This window comes from Helicoverpa armigera, chromosome 4 (genome assembly GCF_030705265.1).
Source record: "Helicoverpa armigera isolate CAAS_96S chromosome 4, ASM3070526v1, whole genome shotgun sequence".
NCBI lineage: Eukaryota > Metazoa > Arthropoda > Insecta > Lepidoptera > Noctuidae > Helicoverpa > Helicoverpa armigera.
Window position 1 is genome coordinate 2011792 of NC_087123.1, and position 13357 is coordinate 2025148.

The 13357-nt window shown below is 34.1% G+C and overlaps 1 protein-coding gene across 1 annotated transcript; it reads right to left on the minus strand.

Annotated features, from left to right (window-relative positions):
- Positions 1-2824: 2824 nt before the first annotated feature.
- On the minus strand, positions 2825-11737 carry LOC110370456 (ADP-ribosylation factor-like protein 8). The gene is made up of 5 exons (XM_021326264.3): positions 11509-11737; positions 9209-9289; positions 8163-8236; positions 7050-7211; positions 2825-6369 (listed from the first exon to the last, which is right to left on the minus strand). Exons 1-5 carry the CDS (start codon positions 11629-11631, stop codon positions 6246-6248), a joined length of 564 nt encoding a protein of 187 aa, XP_021181939.1. The 5' UTR covers positions 11632-11737; the 3' UTR covers positions 2825-6245.
- Between the last annotated feature and the right edge of the window lie 1620 nt (positions 11738-13357).

Below are 13357 nucleotides of genomic sequence, written 5' to 3' on the forward strand. Positions count from 1 at the left end.
TTACCTGTAGAATAACTTATAAATAATGTCTTCAGCCTAAAGAGGATGAACATTGAATTCACATTTTGGTAAATAATACAACACAAGTGCAGCCCTTATGATATTTATTTCTTTGTTAAAAACAGAGTACAAACTATCGAGAGAAACTCCTTTTGGAAATATACAACGCGTATTATACATATAAACGATATTACCCACCTCGGAGTACTTGTCGCACAAATATTGAAAAGAAAAGCAAAATTGAGCAATAAAATATAGGGTACCTCTTTACTTGGGTGACATTTTGTTTATTGTATTTTCAACACAAATCCTTAACAATTTTTTTTTTTTTTTTTTGAAAATTTGCTTTTGCTCGTATGTCGCTAAAAACAATAGAAAAACAATTGTGTCTCGCTTATATCTGTACTCCATAATACAACGGGTTTACAGAGACCTACCATCTGTATAGTACAATAGATAGAAATCATTGTGCATATAAATACCAAACAGAATTTTGATAATGCATATAATCCGTCAAACTCAACATCAACTTCTGTTTTTCCAAAGAACCTGTTTGTATTGTCCTGTATCACCTTTATATATACCGGTTAAAGACTAATAGGACTGTCTTGACTGTCGGCAGGCCTCTTTCACTCGACGTACTTGCGCGCGATAAATGCCTACCGCTCGCTGGGTTACCGGTAGCCCCACGCGGCTCAGGGCTTTCAATAGTCACACGCGCCGCGCGCGTTCCAATATTATTATTTTTATTTCGTGGCATGTTATGCTGTTGGTTTTTATTAGGTTTTTTAAGCTACCTAACAAACTGATGGATTATTTTGAGTTGTGTTGGTTTATATGCGACTATTGTAAGATTTAGAAACATTTTATATTTATGAACTTATCTAGTAATTCAATTTTTTTTAAATAAATTAATACTTATCTAGAGGTACTTTATGATTTTAACAACAGAGATCATTAGGTACCTACTTATTTTACTTTAGATACCTACTTAGTTATATGAACTGTATTGTGAGTTTTGTAGATCAAAACACATCTCGAGTGTAAGTAGGTAGAAAAATATTCTTGATATTACTTTTTGTTTTAAAACTCAGTTTTAAAAAAGGCTATCTTAAAATAAGCGTAACTTTGTTTTCCTACTTAAATATTAATAAATTGTAAGAAGCAACCCTTAGCACGGCCGCGGCACGGTTGCGGTCACTGAACTGTGCGCTATCGCATTGGAATAACAGTCAAGCGCTCGAGCTTTTAAGGTTCATTTTATAACGCAGCTAGGAATTTGTAGGTAGTTGGGGAACTTGTAGGTGCTTATAACAGTAGGTATGGACTTTTTTGTATGGAGTGATTTATCTGTTACGTAGTAACTATTATATAATCTGTGCTGTCGGTAACCACTGAATGGGTTTCCCTAATAAGAAGTAAATAGAATAACTTTGAAGTGTAGGTATAATTTATAATTATTCATCGGGTAGTCATTATCTATAATAATATGATAAAGAGGAAAAATATGTGGTTTTGTTTGTATGTAATGGATAAACTCAAAAACTACTAGACAAAAATTATTTCACTGCTGCAAGGCTACACTCTTCCTGGGTAATATAAAATATATTTTATCCCGTTAGGGGCAGAACTTCCCAAGGGACGTCGGTGAAAACGAGTAGTCATCATCCTCCGAGCCTTTTTCCCAATCATGTTGGGGTCGGCTTCCAGTCTAACCGGATTCAGCTGAGTACCAGTGCTTTACAAGAAGCGACTGCCTATCTGACCTCCTCAACCCAGTAACCCGGGCAACCCGAAACCCCTTGGTTAGACTGAAAACGACTAGTGTATCTGTAAATTAATAGCATGCCAAAATTGTCTTTAAATGAATTCAATTTGTTAATTATCTTGCACATGCATGATACAAATCATGCAGGTATCTTTATGTATTAGGTAGATCTGCAATCGCAGTGAGATGACGTCAGCCTTTGATACAAATATAATTATACCTACCTATTATGCATATTCATTGACACAGTGGAATATTTTTGCCGACACTTAGGAACGACCTTAGCCATCAGTTACTTTATGTAGAATTTATACAAAGTTACTCTTGCTAATGAAATACCTGTCAAAATTAAACCTGAAAGGATTTTTAATTTGGAATTATTGAATAAATTGCAACAAGTACTCCTTTAACGGTTAACAATACTTTGTATGAAAACAATTCTCAGTCATGGAAGTGTTTATTAATAATTTTAACTACTGCGCGTAAAATCGAACGGATATGAGTGGCACGATAAGCGTTCTATATGTATTGTAGTCGAGTCATTTTCCGATTCATAAATGCAGAATTAAAATCCTTATTGAACAATCTACTGCAAGTGGATTGAGTCAATCAGGTTTTAAGAGAATAAGCTCCATGTAAACTAATTGTAGTCCTACAAAATATTGCCAAGCCTCCCATGAATCGTTTTTATCATAAGTCCTATGTCCCTAATTTATTTACATGCATGATGTGACATAAAAACTTTAATAATGGGGTTTTCTTAATTATCATGCGTTATATTTTAAATTGTGAGTAAACGCAATATTTAATAAATAGGCTGAAACAAAATATTTAAATTCCAAAGTCCTGTGAAAGTTTCAATCTTGATCTAATGATGATTGATAGCCTCAAGACGAGGCGTGCCTCAAACCGAGGCGAGGCATATTTTCCAACAAAAGGCATGAGACTGGATATTTTGAGGCACAAACTGCGTATACAGACAATATCAGTTCTGAAAGCTGATGACTTGGAAACCAACCCGAGGCACAACTTTGAGGCTCAAAAGAAAACCTTAAACCAGACTTATTTGTATATTTTGTAAAAGGCCTTAAATTATGTTAAACTATTTGTTCGGATCAAATCTACAATTTAACATTTCTAAACAATCTACATATGTAAGGGGAATCCGACATTCTGATGTTAGGCGAGTTGAAAGTATTTCTACCAAAACTTCAGTGGTAAGGAAAGAAAGGTTCAGAGATATGATATGAAACATTAGTTATGAGAATCTGATCGTTCTAATAATATAAAACAGGACATTTTTTCTAATTGTTTTTATAGTTAACAACCGATTTTCACTCTTAGAGACATAGCAAGTTAAGAGTAAACTAGTTATTATTGTAGGTACTCACATATAGTTTAGCGTTAAATATCATCCTTATGCCTAAGATATAGGAGTCAAAATCGGTTGACTATCCTGCAAAATAATATTGTTTTTAAGGTAAGCCGAAATCCTGTGAACCAAATCTGTGATATAAACAATTCTACGGTAAAGGCTATGAAAAAATAAGACACTTACACTTTTATTACATCTTTTGCGTGTGGTATATTATAATATAGAAAAAGATAAGTTACAGCCATACAATATAAACGCACCATTATATAAAAAATAATATAATTATAGTTGAACAAATACCTCAAATAATTTTCTTTGTATGGAATGCTACATGTTTTCTTGCTATTCGTTAGTTCAAACTCATATTTAGTACTTCAGTAGATTATTTGATTGCACAGATAAAGTTATTATCAATTTGTTCGTGTACTATACAGAATAGTTGCTACTTAGAAGTACAGTCAACCACAAATAAATGGTAACAATACAAAACAGACCGCTCATATTTATCGAGGCTGACTGTACAAAACATACTTCAAATCTGTAGACGTGAAGAGCTGAAGAAATACAATATTAACTTATTAATTATAAACTAATCCTGTTAAAAATTAAATAAAGAAATATTTTAATTACAAAGAGTTACTGCTACAATCTATGCCTTTGCCTATCCATATTGTTTTTAAATATTAAAATGTAGGTACGTTTTGTATTGCTAAGTATGAACACATGAACTTTTAACCGAGTACCGTTTGTCACTGTCAGTAAAAAGATCGTATTTACTACAACTTCAACAAATCTTTGAGCTTTATCAATACTGTACCGGCCAATAAGATTCTCTGATTTCACATGAGTCCTGAATTTCTGGCAGCCTTCAATGTGTTGCAAAGGAACATGGCCCAGTTATTGTCTAAATCTGTGGCAGAATCTAATACCAGATGATTACATCTAGTTAAAGGCGATTCAATCTGGTTAACCTATACATACGAAGGTAATCATTATTCGTTGATTATTTCTCATAACAATTGAATAATTTAATGATCAATTTCTATAAATAAAGACTGATAAAAAAAATAACAAATGTTTGGTGAAACTATTTGAGATAATCTTCCAAATATAATGCGTTTTTCTTTTAAATTAATACTAAAAACTTTTACACCAGACCCCGACAATCTTTAGTAACGGCTACTTTCTGTTTCAAATACAGAATACAATAATTCACCCACGGCGCCAGTGTAGCATAGTCTATCAATTTCTAGGTTTGTCATTTCCATGATTATAAATTAAAAACTTTTCTACAATAAATTATAATAATTGTTAATATTTTGGTACATTCCCCGCACAAGCCAGCGCCGTACGATGAAAACTTCACAATTGTCAAATCTTTGTATATTACAAGATATAACTATATATAAATGTTTATATAAACATAATGTGCAGTCGAAGCGGGTATTTAATTTCAATTAATTACACATCTAGTGACTCTTCTATATTCGACAAAACATTAATATTGTGAGAATAATTTTATTGAATGATAAATAATAAATAAGGGTCCTTGATTTGAGTCATGAAGACACTATTTTACTTTTTTTATTTAAAGTTTAGTCCTTAAATGATTTACTGGAAGCCATTTATTATCTACTTGTCTACGGTTCCATTACGCTTCTATGCCGCCATTACTTCAAGCACAAGGTTAGTCAAGCACATTACCCTAAATAGGAGTCTTATTTCCGTACAATTGCTTGGTCCTGGGATTGAAAAATCTCGTAAAATATTGTGTCCATACCTCAAAATAGTATATATCACAAATGTAATACATATATTACGTACATTGTTTATGTTATATACAGTTTGCGCCTAACGTAACATATCAACAAAATTATTCGCACATTATATACTTTTAAACTTATTTTTTTAGCTAACAATATGAGATAAGTATATTTATAATATATAACGCTAATATTATTAAGGAATCTAAATACTCTAACATGATAGTACTGCATCTAAACATATAGTAACTTTTAGATGAAACAAGTTTATGAGTTTTACATCAGTGAAGTTGAGACGATTGATATGTCCTGGTCTAACTTTTATTTTAGTCTAGTGAAGTATCTAGTTATACGCAGCATGTGAATATTTGTCTCAAATCAACGTTTCTTATTTTTATTTAATCAGTTTCATGAAATAAATAAAAATCTTTCTCTAAAAGGAACTATACCTTAGACGTTCGTGTACATTTCTAATGTGACAACATTATCTTTTCACATATTTATATAAAAGGCTTATTGCGTTTCAATAAATATTTCACGTAAATAATTGAATATATAACAAACGAAATTACAGCTTGGCACCATTTTCAAACAATGAAAACTAATTGAAGCCAATGGTTGTTTTGTGACAAGATAATTTACCACATCATTTTGTTTTAGAGAGTGCATTACTCAAGCTAAATTTATTTATCGCGACACAAATGGATTGAAAGCACTTTTCACAATGTATTACATACGAATATTTCGGGCAAGACTCAAAACGAGGCATAGCCTCGAAGCAAGGCATAACATGCGAAGTAAGACACAAAAATAATAGAATGCCTCGCTGATTACACGTCCAAAATAATACATTGTGTAAAAGTATTTTAACTCCGTTACAGTCGCAACTTACAAATAATGCAACAAGATCATCGCTTCAAACACAATTACTAAGGCGCAGTTCGTAACATTTTTATAGAAAAACTAAAGGTAGGAAAAACCAATCGATATTTCATTCTTAATCATACAATTTCTTGAGCCATGTTGATTATAAGTCTAGTATACTAGCAATTTCAACCAGGGTCGACATCAGTCTCGTTACCAAATATACACTGACTTTAACCAACAAAACGAAATTTAAGACTTTTTATGAGGCAAGGCACCTCCTCACTAGCTAATTCTTTGTGCAAGTTGAAATAAAAAATATTTTTTATTATTATTCCAGTATCTTTAACGTCATCAAGATTTTTCAAACGGCCCAGATTTTAGGAAACGCGGCGTAACTCGAGGCAGAAGTAAGTTCAAGCGAAACTGCGCCTTAATAGTATGAGATGTGTTGCACTGCGAGTCGAGAATGGCATTAACGTGCGCTGCCCGACTTACTGTGCGCGATGAGCCACTGTAGCGTGATGTCGATGTTGTCCTTCTCTTTGCACGAGATTGAGTAGCAGCATATCTCACGGTCCTGAATGGCTGACAGGTTCCTAACAAACAAATGTGGATTTTTTAACTCATTTCTTGTTTTCATATTCGGTTTTTCATGAATATTGTAGGTAAATGCTGATATTTTTTTTACAGGATTTAGCAATATCTTTTAAAGAAGTACAATAAATCATGCAAGGGAAACAAAATAAGTAATAGGTAAACATTTATCTGATAAAGAGTTCCCTCGTGTTTAGGAAATAAGGTTGAAGTATTGGTCCCGGCTATTTTTACAGCCGTTTTGGCAGTTTGTTTACCGACAGACCTAGATATTGGGTTACCGGAGTAACTGGGTTAAAGCGGTCAGATAGGCAGTCGGTCCTTTCAAAACATTGGTATCTTACATTTCATGTTGGAATCATATTTTATTTATACGACCCTATCACCACAAATCTAAATATTCGTGTTAGTTACGCATTTTATAACTCAAGAATGGCTAAACCAAAGCTGAAAATTAGAGGGGTGGTAACTTCGACCCGGGAGAAGGACATAGGAATTTTGTCACCATCTGGGACGCGGGCAGAAGCTAGTATGCGATAAAATTACGATTTCAGCATTATGCTGAGCGAGGGCCGTATTGCGCGCTTTAAGACGCATATATTGCCCTTCTATTATTATTTCTGTATAATATGCCAAATTTTTTCTTTCTTTCTATTTTGACTAGATAAATGAGCATACTGACATCCGCTCGATGAGTCCGTGCTCGTCGAGCGCGTGCGGCAGGTCGCGCTTGTTGCCGAGCACCAGCACGGGGATGCCCGTCAGCTGCTGCTTCTCCAGCAGGCTGTGCAGCTCGTTGCGCGACGCCTCGATCTTGTCGGGGTCTGCTGCGTCCACCATGTAACTGGGAACGAGAATATAAAATGTAAATTAAACGGTATAATTTGAGTAAACCTTAAAAATAGCTGTATAGCTAGAGCGGTCACGCGGTCGAGCTTTCTGCGTTCTGCGTTCGAGCTACTATGAAAATTACGAAAAAAAATAAAAATAATTCTAGCTCCTAAAGTACAAAAATCGCTGAACATACATGGGGGTGATTCGGATACCCCATAGCCTAGAGCTTCTAAATTTTTCTTTTGGACGCCTATGGACGGGCCACCCTGTATAACTTAATATGACACAAGAACGCTTGACCGCGTGCCCGCTCCCTGTCTGATAGATCCCTGATGCAGTTATACGCATGAAAGCTTTCTTAATGGCACAAAATATATATCAGATAAACGTGATCATTTAAAACATAATTACTATAATTATGCTTCAATCATTTAAACAAAGAAATAACTGCGCTTGAACAACGTCTACCTACATCATCCTCATCCTCCGAGCCTTTTTCCCAATCATGTTGGGGTCGGCTTCCAGTCTAACCGGATTCAGCTGAGTACCAGTGCTTTACAAGAAGCGACTGCCTATCTGACCTCCTCAACCCAGTTACCCGGGCAACCCGATACCCCTTGGTTAGACTGGTGTCAGACTTACTGGCTTCTGACTACCCGTAACGACTGCCAAGGATGTTTTTAATGACAGCCGGGACCTACAGTTTAACGTGCCATCCGAAACACAGCCAATGGTGTCTAAGATATACTTAGAAAGTACATACAAACTTAGAAAAGTTGCATTGGTACTTGCCTGACCTGGGATCGAACCCGCGCCCTCATACTTGAGAGGTTGGTCCTTTACCCACTAGGCCACCACGAACAACGTCTACCTACAAATTACTTAAAACGTATCAAACCGCATAAAGCAGTATAGCGAAAACAAAGAAAATGTTATTGAAAAATGCTGAAAAGGTACTTACACAATAGCATTAACGCCTCGGCAGTACCTCTCCCACATTGAGCGGAACCTAGGCTGGCCACCGATGTCCCAAACCTGAAAATATATTACGGATGCATCAATCACACACGTACACACTTAAGAGCGTTTGTATCAATATTGTTACTCATTTGTGCAAAATTTTCTGGACAGATTTTGAGGAAACTTTATAGTAATATAAGCTATATTCATGAGAAGAATACGTAGATAACTTTTTATCCGGATGTGGAGAATAGGTCCCTCTGGACACGGGTGAAACCGCAGGAATTCACAAGTTGTATACTTTAGCAACAATGTTTAATCATGATAACTCACTGAACCGCGAGCAAATAAATCGAAGGTGACACCTTATTTATCAATTATTCATACAGAAAATACTCGTAGTCGCAAAACAGAATATTGGTACTTGAAAATGTCTCAGTGTATCGATACAAGAAAGTCTATTATCCTGTATCCCTATATCTGTGTGTGGAATCCAAACAATTCACTTCTGATAATTATGAAAAGCAAATATTTAAGCAATTTAATTTGCGACAATTATTTTAATTTATGGTGCGTTGATGTCACTGAAATGTATTTCATACTAGCCGTTTTCCCGCGGTTTCACCCGCGTCCCGTGGTAACTACTGCCCGTACCGGGATAAAATATAGCCTATGTTACTGGTGGATAATGTAGCTTTCGAATGGTGAAAGAATTTTAAAAACGGTCCAGTAGTTTTAGAGCCTATTCATTACAAACAAACAAAGTTTTCCTCTTTATAATATTAGTATAGATTCTTGTAAAGTTTTTCATGGATTATTTATATGGAGGATAGAATGGCAAGAGAGGTAAGTGTAAAATGGTCTGTATGCCTTACCTCGTAAAAAAATGTTTGATAAAAAATCTTTATTCTTTGTAAATATTTAAAACAATAGCTTATTATTCAAATGAAATTTAAAATACAATACTAACTTTTCTGGTTGGAGCAATTTTAGTCTCTGAGGGATAATTAACATTTATGGAAAAATAAATAATATAGTTTTAATTACCTTGATAGTGACGTTTCCTTTGGTGATTTTGCGCATGTTGAATCCCACTGTCGGGATCATGTCTTCACTGAACTGGCCGGACTGCGGAGAGCAAAATATGTGGTTGAGTAAATAAACATATTATGACAAGTAAAAATGTTATATTGGGACAAGGCAAAAAAATAGTCAATTTGATGAGTATGTAACAGTAAAGAAATCAGAAAGTATGTTGTTGTTACAGCCTTTTTATCATACCATTGCTGGGCACAGGCCTCCTCTCACATGGAGAAGGATTGAGCATTAATCACCACGCTTGCTCAATGCGGGTTGGTGATTTCAGACTTTATAGTCCAGAAACTATATAGGTAATAAAGAAAAAATAACAGTTTTCCTTACATTGTTAGTCTGAGATATATAGTCATAATTTTACATTTAATTATTAACTAATCATTACCTCATTATAAACAGAGGATAAAAACCAAATGAATCTGAATGAATCAACATAACATGTAATATGCTATAACAAAACAGATTTACATATTTATTCACAAAAAAATATTATAGGAATGTTATCAACTTTTTCTGATAACAGATCATTTTGGCATGTTTGAACAATATTAAATGTGTAGTGATATTAATATACATACATACTACTAACATTAATGACATCGAAACTAAATAATTGTAGTAACATTTAAAAATAATGCAAAAATCTTAAGATACATTTTGTTTCTAAACAATTCTTATTCTTAAACCCATTTTTTATTTAGAGTATATTTTTATGTATAATGTTTTGAATACTTTAAATACTAGAAAACAAATGCCAAGGACATGTATATTATAGAGTAAATAAAAAATACATATTTTGAAACTTGAAATAAGCCAAATAATAATCTGATAACAAATTATTTACATAAAATATTTTAAACTCGATATTTGACATTTAGTTAATGAAATAGAGACTGCAAATTAATTTATATAGGCATCAACAAGCTTTACAAGTACCTTGAGACTTTAAAAAGCCATTCGAAGACAAGACTAGTCACAAAAAAGGTATTAAAAAAATGGTATGCTTTAGAATGCTAATTTCAAAGAATATATTTTAGTGATAATAAGATCACTTATAAAATTATATCAAAGACTAGCTTCTGCCAGCGGCTTCACCCGCATCCCATGGGAACTACTTCCCAATGGATAAATGGGCTATCTAACACTGAAAGAAATTTTCAAATCGGATCAGTAGTTCCTGAGATTAGCGCGTTCAAACAAACAAACAAATTCTTCAGCTTTATAATATTAGTATTGATGCAGGTGTGGAATAAGAAGACATATTGCATCAAGCCCAAATAATACATTTGGATAAGGGTAGGGGTGTGATGATGAACACATACACATAATTGCAGCATTGTTAAAACTGGGCATAAACAAAAATACCTTGAATTCACCTACACCCAACAGTTAACCATTATTATTTACCATTTCTAGCATAATTTCTAAAAGATAACCCAGATATAAACCATCTATTATATTGATCTCTGTATCCATTATAGCATAAAGAAAGCTTAGAATCTACAAAGAGATAAGATAAAGGGTAAATGAACCTCTTTGAACAGTCTGATTAAACTGACATTGGGATTGGACACAGATAACTTATTGTTGATTGAAATGTGACCCTTTGAATTATGATATAAGTATAAGTACTATAGGTATCTGTTTGTTACTACATAGCAATCGTGTGACAAAAAAAAACAACATAAATTGTCTTTTTTTTTGTTAAATCATATCTGGGAATGTCTAAGGGTCATTAATATTATAGTAATTATAGTGTCCAAGGATACAAAAATGTGCAAGAGCCTACAATTAAAAAGCATAGCTGTACAAAACCAATATAACAAAACTTGGTAGTTTACATTAAACTCCACAAGTTGTTACTGCATGTAAAACTGTTCGTAACTTCGAAGTTAATAAAAAAAGTTATGTTACTTTCACCTAAGCCCCTAAAATATGTAAATGTACTTCATGTAACAGTAAGTTCTCAATTTAATGGATTGAGATTACTTCATTATCCTTTGTTTTGAGTGACACAGAAAAACAAATTGAAAGAACAATGAGTAATATGATCACATAATATCGTACGCAGCCGATACATAATACAATTAATAGAAAATAATAAAAGCCATCTACACCGCTTATCCACGCATGAAATTCGATCGTTGGTCCATTATCATGATCCGTACATTAATCAAAGCTATATTATGATGGCGTAAAGCGTACAAGGAAGTTAAAACAACACAAAAATATTGTTTTCAGATAATACTAACGGCAATGACGTTAACAAAAGTTGTTTTCCCCGAGTACTGCAATCCGACCAGTGTTAGCTCCATTTCCTCCTTCCAGAACAAGCTTTTAATCCAATCAAGGATACGATTGATTAAAGCAAGCATTTTTAATTATTAAACCACTGTGCTTTTTGCAAAAAACGTAATATAATGAACGCCTCTTCCGAAAATCTGCTGTACAATTTGATTGACAGATATCAATTTGCGTTTAGTTAGCACTTCATGATGACGTGTTATGAGTCATGTCAATGTATTTTACATATTTAAAATTATAGTGTAAATAATGGCAGACCACGTTTAAGTATTTGTATAATCAACTAATTACAATCATTCAAATGAAAATAAATTTCCTTAAAAGTTTTGCTAACATTGAGAAATGGAGCACTAGTAACTAAACGTAGTTTTTACTGTCAAAGTTTTAATGTTGCCATTGGCATAAAATAAATCAGTTTTTTAAAGTTCAAAATTGTTAAAGCAATGTCTTTTAGCATGCGGTAATTTATTATTTAAAATAAATCATTGTAGTGACAGAAATAAATAATTATAAATAAATAATATTTAAATAAAAGAAATAATTGTAGTGACCTACCTTTTTACAGGTAGGTAATATGGCCAAGCTATGTTATAAATACAAAACTTTGTTTCTCCTTCATAATAATTACATAAAACTTATGAATGATATTAGAAATATTTGACTTGATAACCGGTTGACCACCTTTTTTTTTGTTTCAGCTGAGGAAAATGCCTAACGTATACACACACCGCCCGGGGAGACGGTGGGGTTATGTGGGGCTTGCACCCACTAAAAACCTCAGCTTTTGTGCCTTTTAGAGAGGGGCCACGAGAACCAAAGACGACTTTCGTGACCTCTCGGCAGTGGCTGACCGGTTGACCACCTGGCCCTTTAGGTATGTTCCAATATACCCGAACAGGGGTGGATCCAGTTATTAAATAAAGGTTGTGGGCACATCCACCCGGAAAAACTTATTCCCATAAGAACTCACATTTACATTTATTAAATTAAGTTATATAAGGGAGTACAGAGTATGTGTGTTATGGTTGTGCGTGGCACAGAGTGAGGAATGAGTATATCAGAGGAAGCCTAAAAGTAGCGCCAGTGAGCGACAGAAAAATATAAATTTCAGCGTTTGCCGTGGTACGTTACGTGGGCATCATGTGATGAGACGGTGATAAACACATACTACAAAAAGGGTGTTAAATATGAATGTGGGAAGATGTAGAGGCAAAGGTAGACCGAGGAAAAGATGGATTGATTGCGTGAAAGAAGACATACATACAATAAGGAAAGAGTGGATGTCAGTAAGACGTCTGACAGAGAGAAATGGAAGAAAAATATTTATTGCGCCGACCCCAAAAGACTTGGGAACGAGCAGGAAGAAGAAAAAGTAAAGGAGTACACAGGCAGGGGATATGTATGATAGTATTCACGTACTGCCATCGAACTGTCATCGAACATCTTTGGCAGTCGTTAAGGGTAGGAAATCAGAATCTAGAAAGTCTGATAACCTTACCTAGGCACATATCACTTAATGGCCTAGGGGTATTGGGTCGCCCGGATATCTGGATTGCCCCAACGTAGTTCGGGAAAAAGCATGATGATGATAAGGGAGTCTTAAGGAAGTAAGTATAGGTACATCCCACCCAAAACAAAAATGTGAAAGACTGCCAAGTTCGATAATATGGGAATGCTTCGCCTATAAAAGAAGTGAGATCTGAATAAGTACCAAGTTCCATACACATACCTCAGTTAAAAATAGTTACTTTTTAATGATGTTACTTGGCAAGTTTTCATACACCTTGTTATAAACCT

Excerpts from the sequence above, each read along its gene's own strand:
- LOC110370456 (XM_021326264.3), bottom strand. The coding sequence starts at position 11,631 with ATGCTTGCTTTAATCAATCGTATCCTTGATTGGATTAAAAGCTTGTTC. Across the intron at positions 7,212-8,162 it reads CGAGGCGTTAATGCTATTGT|TTACATGGTGGACGCAGCAG; the intron begins GTAAGTACCTTT and ends TCTCGTTCCCAG. Across the intron at positions 6,370-7,049 it reads CACGGACTCATCGAGCGGAT|GAACCTGTCAGCCATTCAGG; the intron begins GTCAGTATGCTC and ends TTTGTTTGTTAG.